We start from the raw sequence: 15224 nt of genomic DNA, 5'->3' as shown, positions 1-15224 counted from the left end.
TTCCCAGGATACACGAAAGGAGGTATAGGGCCTTAACGATTCAACTAGAGATGACGCTCCAGCCCAAGCGCGGACTAGGCTACTGCTGCTCTCAACAATCATACAAGACAGGCTATTTCCATAGACTGTAAAAAATATTTCTATTTCACATTTCACATAGGCCTATAAATTATGTATTTTCACGCTGCCCTTGCCTTAAAATAAACATTCATATTTGCTAACGGTGAATAATAGGCTAATTTTGAACTACCATCATTCTGTTGTGATATAGCCTATTATAACGATTATACGTTTTTTATTTATTTTTTTGTTTTACTTTTTGCTGCCACATAGGCTACATATTATGTTCTCGTTAATAACGATCTTATTTCGTTAAAACGATTTTTTTTCGCGTTATAACAAGATGTTAGGCTATGTCGTTGAAACATAAGTTTCTTGGCCTTATGGACATGTCATGTAGGCGACAAAATATGCCATATATCCACATAAAATGTATCCTGCCTAATGAGCCGCTTTAAAAAATTATATTTTACGTTTTCTACATATTATATATATTAACTCCATTGACGAGAATGGCATTTTTAATCTAAATGTTTATCAGAAGTAAAACAGTTTAAATCATTATTTCATTTATTTAAACTGTTATTGAGAACGTGCACTTTATTTATTAGCCTACTCATGAAGATTTACTCATCATTGTTCATCTGCCGTTAGATTATGTGCGTCAGTTTCACTAAACGGCCCAACACGCATGCAGGCTCGGACACGAAGGGATGGATATTGGCTTCAAGTGATTGGCATGGTGAGTGAAATTTTATTCGTAGGCTATTATCTTTCTGTATCCTATAGACTATAATTTTCTTTAGATTTTCCTTCTAAAAGTGACCAAAAAGACATTTAACTACAGCTCACCATCAGTGTCTCCAATTCCCTTTGTCTCCAGAATGTGCGTACGCACGGCTCAAAGTTTGCTTAATGGTGCGCACATTCTCCCGTCAAATTAGTTTTTTATAGATCACAAACTTTGCGTGGAAACTGGCGTACGTACGTTTCCAGCCCCGTTTTGTGCGTACGCACGCTTTATAAATGAGACCCCTGGTACTGAAACAACATTGCTAAGCTGTATCAAGGCCCAAATGGGGACAACTTATTTTGAATAGGACCACATTATTATGTGAATTAGATTAATGTGTGTCTGGGGGTGTTTCTGTATCTGTAATGATCTGCTATACCTACAAATCACATTAATGTTAAAGCACTGCAAAAGAACTTTTCTTTGGAGCAATAATATGCAAAATAAACTCCAGTTCAACAGAGTAAAACAAAATCAGTTTTTCTGAGTGTTTCTAAGGCTTTTCAAACTCTTATGATGATAACTAAGATAAAAAAGTTGATGATTTTATATGGTGCAGTCTCTGTTTAAGTAGATTTATAAACAGAAAATACTGAATGAAATGAATACATGGGACAGATATTTCCAATTAGTAAACATACATTTATTAATATATTGTAGATTATAGATTTTATATGTATACATTATTATTATACAATTATTATTTTATATATAATAAAAATAATAATTGATGAACACTAGGACTGGGGTAAACGATTATTAACTAAACGATTAGTTGGGCGATTATTTTATCGATTAGTCGACTAATCTAATGACTAATTGGACGACTAATATAAAGAATATTTTTTTCTGCTGCTCAATTAATAAAAAAACAATATCTCAAATAAATACAAACATACTGAATCAAGATACTATAAGCTGGCTAACGTTAGTCTAATATTATGTATTTGAACACCATCATAACTCTACAACCGCCAAAACCGTGTTATTAAACTATTTTTTACAAACATTTTTTATCATAGAGAATGTTTAAATATTAATATCAGCTGAGGAGGGAAACGGAGTCGGAGGCGGAGTTCACCTACTGATCAGAGCGCGTGCTGACACGGAGTTAAAGCCTGGTTTATACTCGACACGTCCGCACGAGCGCGAATGTGCGCACGGCAAAAATGACCCGTTGGGTGCGCAAGACCAGGAAGACTGTGGCTGGCTGTGTGTACGCTTGTAACAACGCGCCCGGCGCCGCGTCCGGGAACGACTTCAAGCCGAATCTGCCCGAGCTTGTACGTCTCACCACACCGGCACCCAGTTTGCGCGTCTAAATTGCAATTTTTTTTTTTGTTTACTGTGTGTGATTCATTTAATGGATAGCACATTCACTTCTAGTTGTCTTCGTCCTCTATTCTGCAATGTTTCGGTCTCCCACGTGTGTGTGGCAAGCTGTACCACCGGGAACATGCAAAAAATAAATAAATAAAGAAGCGTCGACGCAAAAATATGACGTCGACGCAATTTTGACGTCGAATCATCGCCGTCATCGACGCGCCGCTACAGCACTAATGAACACCACATTTCATATGGTTATTACTCCTCATTACACACAACATTGCTCACAGGCAGGGAATACCAGAACACCCTCCTGTTTGGTGGCATGAGAGGACAAAGATTACTGATGATGTCTCTCTTCTTGACCTCCTCAACCCCTCTATTCTGTGGTCTCAAAACAGTGGGCACCTTCAGCGAGAATTTCTTCATGAGGAAGTCCAATTCCTTAAATTCATTCTCTGTATGGGATAGTTTGTAAAAGAGGCTCTTGGAGCCACGCCGCACCTGAATCTCCGCCATATCTCTAAGCTTTGGTGCTCGCGCTTTCTTGACCTTGACGGTGGAGTGGCCATCCCTCCAATCTAGCACATTGGCATTCTCCAATTTGACAACATCCACCTTCCTGGAGTTGGAGCTTGCCACAACACTCACAAAGTCCTCGAAGTCGTAGACCACACCACCTAGACGGCTCCTCATTTGCTGCTCGACACCATGGTGGAAACTGGCTGCGCTCATGAACGTATGTCCCCTCTCAAAAAACTTTACTGTGTTGTCCTCCTGTGAAATGGTATCACTGTTCACAAGAGTGACGAGTGAGGATAGATGGCACTAGTTCTTATTCTGTGCACTGCATTTGTCCACCCAGAATATGGTGTGGCGTACATCCCGCTCCTTCTCCAATGCAGTTGTGTATGCTGATGTAATTTCCGCTGCACTTCGCCCAGCCATTCCCTCGTGCCACAATACAGAGATGGTGTTTTTTTTTTTGTTGTGTTTTTTTCCCACTGAGGCAAATGTTTCGTGGTATGCAACTATGCGACGAGTAAATACAGATGACTTCATTCCTGGCATGCGTGGCAGCATTATCACCTTTTGGAGGTCCACGCTTCGAACTGATGTCATGTCCGGCCAGTCCCTCTCTGCATCTGCCTGGTAGATTTGGCGGCTCTCTAGGGCAGACTGCTTATGTTTGTTCCAACTTTGGCACTCTGGGCAATCTGAGCTTTCAGTCTCCCCTTTGTGGCAGTTCACATGTTCAGCATGTTCCAAACAGTCCTCACATTGCTCTTCCCCAAGTTTGGCAAAGCTGATTTTTTTTCCTTTTAAAATCTTCCTGTATGCTTCATAGGAGCAGGCGTTTCCTTTATCCAGGTAGTCTGAATGCATCATCTTTATTGTGATGTCACTTGGCAGGTACCGTCGATTTGGGGCATGCTCCCGTCTGTAATGGCTCACACAAGGATGGAAGGATTCAATGTGGTCATCAAGGGTCTTCACGTCCATCTTGTTGACTGCAGCCTGCCTGCCTCTCTGGTCCTTGGATGGAACCAGTGGCCTGGTGTTCGACTTCCCCATCATGGTAATGACTAGACTGTCATTTTTAGGATGATAGCCCAATGATGACAGGAAAAACATTTTGCAGACTTGTCTTGGCTCTCCTTTCAGGTTTTGCAGCTGGTAGATGAATGAGCGGCCACGGCGACTTTCTGGGCCGGTTGTTGCACTTTTGGCTGGCATTGGGATAACTGAGTAAAACATCCATGATCGTCTTTCTGTTTAGGTCATCTCCCAGTATTGACTCCATATCTCCCTTCGTCTTTCCTCTGAAATATGGTCTGTACACCTTTTTCGACATTTGGCACCACATGGCTCTCTCATTGGTGGTCGACGTGATTCCACAATTGGCTGTGGCTCGGTCTGGGGCTCTGGCTGTGGCCCTGGCTGTGGCTGGGGCTCTGGCTGTGGCTGGGCCTCTGGCTGTGGCTGTGGCCCTGGCTGGGGCTCTGGCTGGGGCTCTGGCTGTGGCCCTGGCTGTGGCTCGGTCTGGGGCTCTGGCTGTGGGCCTGGCTGTGGCTGGGGCTCTGGCTGTGGCCGTGGCTGGGGCTGTGGCCCTGGCTGGGGCTCTGGCTGTGGCTGGGGCTCTGGCTGTGGCCCTGGCTAGGGCTCTGGCTGGGCCTGGGGCTCTGGCTGTGGCCAGGGGCGGAGCTACATGGTGGCCAGGGGGGGCCACGGCCACCATTGGTCAAGGCTCGGCCCCCCTGCCGGCCCCCCCTCAACCTCACGGGAAAATAAATTTAATAGCCTAATAATAAAAAATAAAAACTTCAGTAACGGTCTAAAAAGGAAGCTGAAATGTATGCATTTTTTAATCAAGTCATTGATTTGTCACTTGTTGGGTCTCGCCCCCATCAACATGTGCGAGACATAACGTGCCTGCATTCTGACAGCGCTTGGGCTGTTTACACCTGGCCACATCATGCGTTTTCTCAGATCGGATAGCTATCTGATTTATCAAAACGATTCCATTTACACCTGGTCACATAAATGTGTTTTTGCAAAATGGATATAAATCCGATCTTCAATTCCCGCGTTATATACAAATTTAATGAAGTGCACGTCACCGAAAGCAACAGATATGAGTTGGATTTTATTGATCATCGGCTAATTTCAAAATCAGCGAAGACGGTGATAAGAGAGAGCGGCAACAGAACTGGTAAGATCATTTCGTTTCTTTACTTTTAATGAAGATGTTAGTGTTAATCGTCTGCGACTTACTTTCACTTTGATTTGCGATAGATTGCGGCGCGTTGGCTTGCGTTCAGCCGCTCATCTGAGGTGATGATGCGCGTTGCAGTAACGTCGTCATATCTGACTAAAATAGCATGACATGTAGCCTGTAACACGCTCTCACGCGTTTCTTTCTTTTAGCATTTTTGGGAGTACTGCCATTTACATATGTGGTTTCAAGAACAAGATGCATTTACACTTGTCCAGTTTCGTCTGGAATGCGGCCCAGACCACCTTCTGAAGTGTGATCGGATTCAAATCCGTCTCGAATGCGTTTCGGGGGGCATTTACACCTGGTCTTTTCACGATCGGATCACAGAAAACGCATGAAGTGGCCAGGTGTAAACGGCCCCTATAATGTAGCATAGGGTTCTTTAATCAACTCCGAAGGACATTTTATGCTAAAAAAGGTTCAAAACTGACAAGAAAGAACCCTTTTGGCTCAAAGGCTTTTTAAAGGCTATTATTTATTCATATATTACATTATTCTGCAACATTTGTAGTTGTTATTAAATTATTGTTTATTAAACTAGTAACTTAATATCACATTTTAATCATGCAGATTTTTAGAGGATAAAAAGTGAAATGGCACTCTTCGTCTGATATTGATTAAATACATTTTTAACCACCATATATTGAATTTTGTGATCATTCACATGCATTGCATTTTAAGGGTTCCAAATACGTAACGCTTTAGAACCTTTTAAGGTTATATATTGAACCTTTTCTTCTAAGAGTGTAATTGTTACAGCAGACACAAAGCGAACAGAACATTTCAGCACTTTAGAATACGGTTCCTTCGTTAATGAATAACTACACAAGAACAAATGAGTAACACAATATTAACAATCTAGTAACTATTATTAACTAACAAGAAACTCTGATTAACAAACTAGTAAGTAATAGCGCACAGACGAAAGTGGTACTTCACTATTAAGTAATCAATAACTTCTATTTTTTAATACTTCCCAGAGAACTACTGAAAAAGTTTATTAACAATCTAGTAACTACTATTAACTAAAATAAACTCTTATTAACGAATTAGTAAGTAATAGCTCACAGATGAAAGTGTTACTAGATACTTCTGTGGGAATTACTAATTATTTGGATTCGTATTATAAAGTGAAGATCATTGGAACTAACTAATGACTCAAGTGTTACTACATGATCTAGTCATGATTTGTGCAACCGTTGTAACTTGTTGTATTATCACAAATAAATTGGATGTTGCACTTAAAATGCAATGGTTTACCTAAATAAATTATCGCCTAATATGACAATTCATATTGTGTCTTTCTGTCATTTGCACTAAAAACATCCCTGTCTCATGTTAAGGTCCCTAACCCCTCACATAATGATGACACATTGCACTCGCACATATCAATTAGACATTATTAGTGTCATAAGAGAGTTCAAGCCATTGTTTATGGCCTGACGAGCCGCGTGTGAGTTTTAGTAATAGTAGTTTTTGACAATCAAGTGCCACCCCAAATAAAAGACTGGCACAAGCTGGCCCCCCCAGAAATAATATCCTGGCTACGCCCCTGGCTGTGGCCCTGGCTGTGGCTGGGGCTCTGGCTGTGGCCCTGGCTGGGGCTCTGGTTGTGGCTGTGGCTGGGGCTCTGGCTGTGGCCCTGGCTGGGGCTCTGGCTGTGGCTGTGGCTGTGGCTCTGGCTGTGGCCCTGGCTGGGGCTCTGGCTGTGGCTCTGGCTCTGCCTCTTGAACTTGTTCCCCTGGGTCTCCAAATACCACTTCAGTCAGTGTCATTGTAGGGGATGGGACAATCTATATTGTCTGTAATATCATTATATAAACTGTCCATGCTGGTGGTATCTAAAGTGTTCAGGATAGTCAACTCTATTTCTTCAGCAGCGGGCAGGACTTGCTGCCTCTTTGATGGAATACCAACATGTGCATCTTAAATGAAAAAGAGAAAAAGTGGCATGAATGTAAATCCACATCTGTTTGTGTCTGTCTGTCTGTCTGTGTACTGCAACAAATTATTATTATAATTATTATTATTATTATTATTATTATATGGACCTACAGGACAATATCTTCACTCTGATCAATACATGTATAGTAATGTCTGTATATTATAATATTTAATTGTACAGGAAAGAACTTCAATTAGGTCCATGGCAAAATAATGCATGAATTAGGCTAACACAGTACAGTAATTTTGCACCCTTAATGAAAATTAAGAAAGGAAAGCCAACACACAAAAATGCAGCCTGGCATCATAAGTTACATTAGAATAAAAGCTTGCAGTCATGCAGAGAAACACATTTTTATAGTTTAATATAATTAAGGGGGTTCCACATTAAATACATACTTTTATATTCAGAAGAAGAAACTGTGCAATAAATAAATGCTTAGGAACAGGAACCAATGTGTTTGAGTCTAAGCGGTAAGGGGGGCAAAAATACCTGCCGGCTCGCTCTGCAAAAGTTTGTCCCTGCGTCCCAATTCGCATACTATCCGTCCTAAATAGTATTCGAAAATAGAATTAGTACGTCCCAAATCGTAGTATGTTGAAATGAGTGTTTCAAAGATACCCGGATGGTCTACTTTTTCCGGTCAGAATCCGAAGTGTAGATCGATGCACACTCTAACGGCTGATATTGCCCACAAACCATTGCGCGTTGGACGAGGATTCGGTTAGAACTACAAACACGAGTAAAAGTGTTAAAAAACTACAGACACGTAGTCGAAACGGAGGACGCGCGAGTCCCCGCGGTTGTGTAGAGAGGTTTAGATAAAGAGCTTTGAGTGATTAATTATCAGTATCTAACCTGACGAAAATGAATTTATTCAATGTTGTACACATTGCATTTGCAGCAGCATTGTGAACTTTTAAGACACGTTTAGCCATTACGTTTTAAATGCATCATTATATTCAAATTGCAAACACGAGGAGAGCATGAAAGACGCACAACTGGCAGATGAACGCGCTCTCCGAAACGGTAGGAAATAAAATTAGATAGAATGGAGGATTTTAACTGTGACAAGATGATTGACAGGGCAGTTTACGGTGACAGGATGCACGCAGCACGCGACAGAGCTGTCCGTTAAAGATGACGTGATAGTATCCAAAGCTTGCCTACTCTTTTGCTACACACTCAAAAGTATGTACTTTTTCCTCACAAAAAGAGTACATACTTTTAGGACGTAGTATAAGTAAGCTTCCCAGATAGCAAACTGACATTGAATCAACGTGGAAATATGACATCGAAACAACGTTGATCTGACATAGTTTTGCTCATCGAATTAACGTTGAACTAACGTCAGACGCGTCATTCTTTCAAAACTAACGGAAAATCAACTTGAAATCAACGCGTTGTTTCAACGTTATGAAAGCAAACCAATTTTCGATTTCATTTAGCTTTGAAGAATGCCGCGTCTGACGTTGGTTCAATGTTAATTCGATGAGCAAATCAACGTTGTTTCAATGTCATGAGAGACGTCGTTTCCACGTTGATTCAATGTCAGTTTGCTGTCTGGGTTATCTTAACATTTGCCGCAAAGAGAGTGTGTTTTAAGTTGAACAGACACCTGTCACGTAACGCTAAGTTAAAGAATAACTGTCACACTGATAGCTGTATTTATTCTCCTGCTGGACAACAACGCCGTGAATGATTAGCCTATGAAAAAAGAAGACGCCGTTCATGTAGGCTGATAAGAGAGAAGAAGATCAAGCGGACTGCTTGGATGTAATGTTAATGGCTTAGCCGATTGCTTTTCTTGTTATTGATTCTTTTTTCAACGCGGGTTGGATTATAACTTTGTGACATGAACAATAACACGTTGACATGCATCGGCAATGAAAGTTACTGCTTAGGAGCAGGGAGGATCAGTCAGGGGCAGGTAAGCAAAGCTATTTAAAACATTGCCTGTCTATTAGCATAACGCTATCTGAATGGACCGCTGAGAGGATGTCCCGTCCTGGCGGCTGAAGTTTATATTGTGATAGCCTAGCCTCTAAATGTTTAATCTGTCACTGTTACCATTCTTCTGGTATTTTCTCTTCAACGCCAGTTCGACCATCTTCTTTCCCCGGCTTTGTGCCATCTCAAAATGTTAAATGTTAAAACCGTCCTGTGAGGATGCCGTAAAATCAGCTGCGTGTTCACCATGGCAACAGTAACTACAACTGCGCAGCAATACGGTTATTTTTGGTTTGGTAAAACTGTCATGATTCTGCCCTCTTGTGGTTGATTTTCTCTGGTCATGAGGCAGGATCATGACAGAATCATGTTTTGTGTACAAGCGCATGGTCTGTTTGGGCCATGTGCTTGTGTTGTCTCGTTTCTTTACTCCGCCCCCTTGTTATCCTCGTCTTGTCATTATTGTCTAGTCAGTCTCACCTGTCCTCGCCATTAGTGTTCCCTATTTAATCCCCTTGTGTTTGCTGTCCTGTGTCGGTTCATTGACTAATGTTGACAAATGTTGCCAAGTGTTATCTGTGCCAAGTTTGTGAGTACCTGTCAAGAGTATTTGTCCTGTTTATTTATTGCTCGTGTCAGTCGTTTACCTAGTTTTATTTTGTCAGTACCTTGTCTAGTCAGTCACCTTGTCAGAGTCTTGTTTTGCCCCCTCGTGGGCTTTGTTTTCCCCTTTTTTGTCTTCAATAAATTATCTGTGATTGCACACCGTCTGCTTCTGGGTTCATCCGCCACCCATACCATAACAGAATGAACCGACCTGGATCGAACCCAGCAGATGGTATGTCCTCCAGTGTCAAGCATGACTCTGAGGAACTGAAGGAGTGGTGGTCCAAGACCATCGCTAACTCGAAGAGAGGCAAGCTCCCGATTCCCGCTCAGGGACAGCTATCGATAAGGGAGTATGCCCGGGTTGTGAACGAGAGGAGGTTTTTCATTCCGGAGTTCCTCCTAAACTGCTACCTCGTCGCTGGTCTCAACTCTCTTCCACCCCTGGTTGAACGGGAGGAGCTGGTGACTTATCCGTTCACTGAGTTGGTGGATTGCTTGTCTCGGAGAGAGTCACAGGCACCCACAGGCTCATCATCCGCCAAGCTGCCCGTGATCCCGGAGGGTCGTGTTCTAGCTGTGGTCACTCAAGGGGATCTGGTTTCCTCCGTATCTTCGCCTGAGGTTTCGTCCACACCACCTCATCTCCGTGGCAAGCGAGAGAGACGGAGTTCATGGGATTCTCCCTCTGAATCATCCTCGACAGAGTCAACGCTGTCTGAGACTGCCCTTCCTGCACCAGTTACAGCCCCCATTGAGCTTCTCCAACCGGTCAAGGGTCCGTCTACTACGTCCGTGCCACGGCCTAGGAAGAAGAGGAGGAGGAGGGGAGCCTCTCGTCCTTCATCTCCACCTGTCCCAGAGCCCGCTGCTGTAAGCGCTGTCCCAGAGCCCGCTGCTGTAAGCGCTGTCCCAGAGCCCGCTGCTGTAAGCGCTGTCCCTGAACCCGCTGCTGAGGACACCGTCCCTGAGTCTGCTGTCGTGAGCGCCGCTGAGAGGGCTGCAGCTGATTCGGCTGCTGAGGCTGTTTTGCGGTCAGTATCAGCAGATCAGGAGTTGCCTATTGCTGTTGCGGCAAGAACTTTGTCCAAGTACCTGTCAAGTCTAGCCAAGATTCTGGAGGTTCCAGCCAGGTCTGGCAGATTGTCTTGTCCCGTGTCTACAGCCGTCGAGAGCGCCGAACCCGCGCCAGCCGCCGAGAGCGCCGAACCCGCGCCAGCCGCCGAGAGCGCTGCACCCAGTCCTGTCCTTTCGCCTGTCATGTCCCCCGTCAGGAGTCCTGTTTCCCCATCCTCTGAGTCCTCTGAATTTGTTGCTACTGCCACTAATGCAGTACCCCAGTCTGTTTTCCCGGTCGCCCCTGTCTCCACTAATTCCCGGACTGTTTCCCCATTTGTCCCTGTCTCCACTGCCCCTGGACTTCCGCTTGTTTCTCCTGTCTCCCCTGCCATGTCTCAACCCCGGACTGTTTCTCCCTCTACCCACACCACTCCACCCAAGTCCGTTCGGACCCCCCGTCCCAAGCCCATACCCCGTGGTCCCAAGATCACCGTCCCGCCTGTGCACCCTGGACCCTCGCTCAAGGACTTTGTTGTCCCTCCGCCTCCCCTTCCTTGTTTATTATTTTTGATGTTCCACCCCAACCCTGTTGTTGTGTATTCTTGTTTGCCTTTGTTGGTTTTTGCTATGTACTGTTGGTTTTTGTCTTTGTCACAGTCTGTCATGTCCCGTGTTTAATGTCCCCTTGAGGAGCGTCTGGTAGCCGCTCCTTAAGGTGGGGGTTCTGTCATGATTCTGCCCTCTTGTGGTTGATTTTCTCTGGTCATGAGGCAGGATCATGACAGAATCATGTTTTGTGTACAAGCGCATGGTCTGTTTGGGCCATGTGCTTGTGTTGTCTCGTTTCTTTACTCCGCCCCCTTGTTATCCTCGTCTTGTCATTATTGTCTAGTCAGTCTCACCTGTCCTCGCCATTAGTGTTCCCTATTTAATCCCCTTGTGTTTGCTGTCCTGTGTCGGTTCATTGACTAATGTTGACAAATGTTGCCAAGTGTTATCTGTGCCAAGTTTGTGAGTACCTGTCAAGAGTATTTGTCCTGTTTATTTATTGCTCGTGTCAGTCGTTTACCTAGTTTTATTTTGTCAGTACCTTGTCTAGTCAGTCACCTTGTCAGAGTCTTGTTTTGCCCCCTCGTGGGCTTTGTTTTCCCCTTTTTTGTCTTCAATAAATTATCTGTGATTGCACACCGTCTGCTTCTGGGTTCATCCGCCACCCATACCATAACAAAAACATAGCAATAATACAGTAATGGATGTTACTGTACTCTTGCTTTGTTTCATTAGGGCTTTTTGCAGTTACTGTACAAACGACTCACATTTTTCTCCAAAATGACACACATTTGAGATAAGATGTTATGTCACATAACAAAGGATGCCTTGAATGTCATGGAAATGATAATAACTCATTTTTGACCAAAAATGCAGTTACTGCCTTTTTGCTTTGTAGGGCAGTATGTATACCGAGTTTCATATTATAACATGACAGCGTGTTTGATTTGTGGACCAAGATTTCGGACACCTTTCCAGGGGGCGCGGTCAAGCCCCCCTTCTACGCCCGAGTGCCATCTTCAGCCCAACCCTGATGGCCACGGGTTCTGACCCGTGTGCAAAGTTTCAAGAGTTTTAGAGCACGTTAAGGGCCCCAAAAGTGCCCAAATAGTCGTAATAATATAATAAATAATAAATGAGGTCCCACTTTATATTAAGTGGCTTTAAGTACCATGTACTTAAATAGGAAAATAAGTACAATGTACTTATTGTGTTCAGGTTGTATTGTAAAACACTTTTGCTGCTATTGAGGTGTGATATGGGTAAGGTTAGGGACAGGTGTGGTGGTATGGGTAGGTATCAGGGTGGGTTAAGGTGTAAGGATGTAATTACATCAATTAATTACAGTTGTAAATACATGCAGGTATTTTCCAAATATAAGTACAATGTAAAAACATGTATGTACACAATAAGTCCAATGTATCAAAGTAGTAACTTCAATGTAAGTACATAGTACTTAAAGCCACTTAATATAAAGTGGGACCATAAATTATAATAATAATAGAAAAAAAGTAATCCTAATGCCGAGTTCAGACTGCATGATTTTAGCCACGATTTTGGCTCGCCGACAAGTTTTGAGAAATCGCCGACAAATGCCCGAAATCACAGGCAAATCGGCGCTCGTTCACGCGAGTGATAATCACGCAGTGTGAATGAGCAAAGACGCGAACTGAGAGAATCACAGACGAGTCGCCGACGCCCGTGAGATATTTGGCATGCTAAATATCTGGACCTGTCGGCGATTCAAAATCCTGCTGTGTGAAAAGTGTTTTGACTGAAAATTACATCGGCGATCACCGGCAGCCAGTGAGAGAGCAACCCAGATAGCAAACTGACATTGAATCAACGTGGAAACGACGTCTCTCATGACATTGAAACAACGTTGATTTTGCTCATCGAATTAACGTTGAACCAACGTCAGACGCGGCATTCTTCAAAGCTAAATGAAAATCGAAAATTGGTTTGCTTTCATAACGTTGAAACGACACGTTGATTTCAAGTTGATTTTCCGTTAGTTTTGAAAGAATGACGTGTCTGACGTTAGTTCAACGCTAATTCGATGAGCAAAACAATGTCAGATCAACGTTGTTTCGATGTCATATTTCCACGTTGATTCAATGTCAGTTTGCTATCTGGGAAGATACAGAGCAGCAGGGAGTTCGGGGAGAAGTTATAGATCACATATCAACATGATATGACATTGTTTCAGAAAAAAAAAAGCTTCTTCTCGGTCTATTTGGATACAATAAATGGAAAAAAAAAAGTAGAAATTTGGCAGGAGCACTCGTGTCTGTTTGACGTTTCACCAGCTGTACCACAACCGGGTAGGGAAAAAAAAAGTCTCACGTGAGAACTCCGGTCTTGCACGTGTGGTGTCGCGTTGTTTCCTTTTCACATCTCACGTGTGTTTGTTGTGAAACGTAGTTTGCGCGCAGCGTGCTAGACAGAGTCTGTCGGCGATTTTTCTAAAGTCATGCAGTGTGAAACCTTCTGTCACCGATCAATCGTCCAGTGTGAACACAGCAGTGACTGAATGCTGGCCAAGATAGTCATGCAGTGTGAAAAGAACAGCGACCCGACTACTTTGAAAATCATGCAGTCTGAACTCGGCATAAGGAAAACATTAGGGCCTTCGCCTTTTCAAGGCTTGGGCCCTAATTATTAGTGAAAGGTGACCGTGTTTTTTAAACATCTATTAAAGGTGCCCTCTGGCATTTAAAATCAAATCATACACCATATTCCATACCAGATGGAGGCAGTATACCTCCAGAAATACCTCTGCGGCCGCGCGCACACTCTCATGTCTTTAAACAACACGGGCGAGCGCTGTGTTGCTCTGTCTCCCTCGCGCATATTAATCAAATCAATTGACACAATAGTAAAAGGTTGGAAGACCGCAGTTTCACGTGGAGCATTTGGAGATTTTTACAGATTAGAGACTAAATGAACATCTCAATACTAAATTATAAAGGCCGTCTCATAGACAAGCTGGTGCATTTCGACGATATGGGAAAATTAAAGCCCAGGCTATTATTTCTAGTTTTATGGTATTCGTTTTGTTCATATTACATTTTTATCATTAGTTTTAATTAATTTGACAGACAGCATTCCCTGATGTGGACCAAGCTAGCGTCTTTCAAGGCTGCCAACTCTCACAACACTTTTCACACACTCTCACGCCACACATCAATTTTGTCATGCACAGAAAAGGACACGGAGACCGATCCCAACTCTCAGATTCTGTTAATTTTATTACGCAATTCAAACAATAAATACAGTTTTGGCGTTTTACACGACAGATCCCTAACGCACGTGAACCGATCATCTCTACTAGCTAATGGTAAAAGAACATGAACACTGTTGAAAGATATGTATGTTACAACTTACCAAAATGTATTCCTCATGCATAATATCGACCAATCATTTTTTTTTTAACTCTTCCCTGAACTGAAATGTAGTAGTGGGCTGTATTTTTTCCACACGACTGACATCAGGTTCAAGTACACACAAGCCGCGCGACTTACTCGTGTACTGCAGTTTGGCTGGTGGTTATGTTGCTCGCCCGCATACCGCCTCCCATGGCCGAAACTGGTATTACGACACCTGCCGGGCTGGGGCTAGTAATTTAGTATGCTAATTCAGGTTAATATCTCGGCAGCACTATAACTTGTCATTTTTTTAATGACATCATCAACCTTATTTCTTCTCATTCTTTTGATGCGTGTAGCTCATTTTTGGGATATTTTAACCTCAATTTTTTCAGAGGGCACCTTTAATACTAGCTTAATGGAATATTGATTTAATAGCGGTCTGATAATTCATATCTCTCAGTTCGAAAAGACGTGCTTGTCAAAATACTTGTGAATGAGTATTTTGAATGTGGGGAATGAGTGAGGAATGTGGGAAATGACAGAGCATGCGTGTTCCAATGAACATCGTATTGCTGGTTCGCTTGCGCTCTCTCTCTCCCTCAGAGGACTGGTTGTCATTGACAGCGACAACAACTCTCGTGAGCCCACGCTCTTTCCCGATGTCATCAAAGTACGTATTTTGTTGTTATTTTGATTGAGTGACCCCTGGTGGCTAAAAATTGCATACTGTACGTTTAAACCAAGGGGTGGTGATGGCGCAGTGGATAAGACACATGCCTTTCACGA

At 43.1% G+C, this 15224-nt stretch overlaps 1 protein-coding gene and 1 pseudogene across 1 annotated transcript; one reads left to right on the top strand and one right to left on the bottom strand.

The window, feature by feature from the left end:
* Window positions 1-2437: 2437 nt before the first annotated feature.
* Window positions 2438-4418, bottom strand: LOC148977369 (uncharacterized; annotated as a pseudogene).
* A 4940-nt stretch (window positions 4419-9358) lies between these two features.
* Window positions 9359-11423, top strand: LOC148977368 (uncharacterized). Its single transcript, XM_089135427.1, has one exon. The coding sequence runs from the start codon at window positions 9661-9663 to the stop codon at window positions 11194-11196; it is 1536 nt and encodes a 511-aa protein (XP_088991553.1). The 5' UTR covers window positions 9359-9660; the 3' UTR covers window positions 11197-11423.
* Window positions 11424-15224: the final 3801 nt, after the last annotated feature.

Source organism: Pimephales promelas, chromosome 10 (genome assembly GCF_988280905.1).
Source record: "Pimephales promelas chromosome 10, fPimPro1.hap1.1, whole genome shotgun sequence".
NCBI classification, from domain to species: domain Eukaryota; kingdom Metazoa; phylum Chordata; class Actinopteri; order Cypriniformes; family Leuciscidae; genus Pimephales; species Pimephales promelas.
The sequence above is the reverse complement of the archived record's forward strand: the minus strand, read 5'-3'. Positions and strand labels throughout refer to the sequence as shown.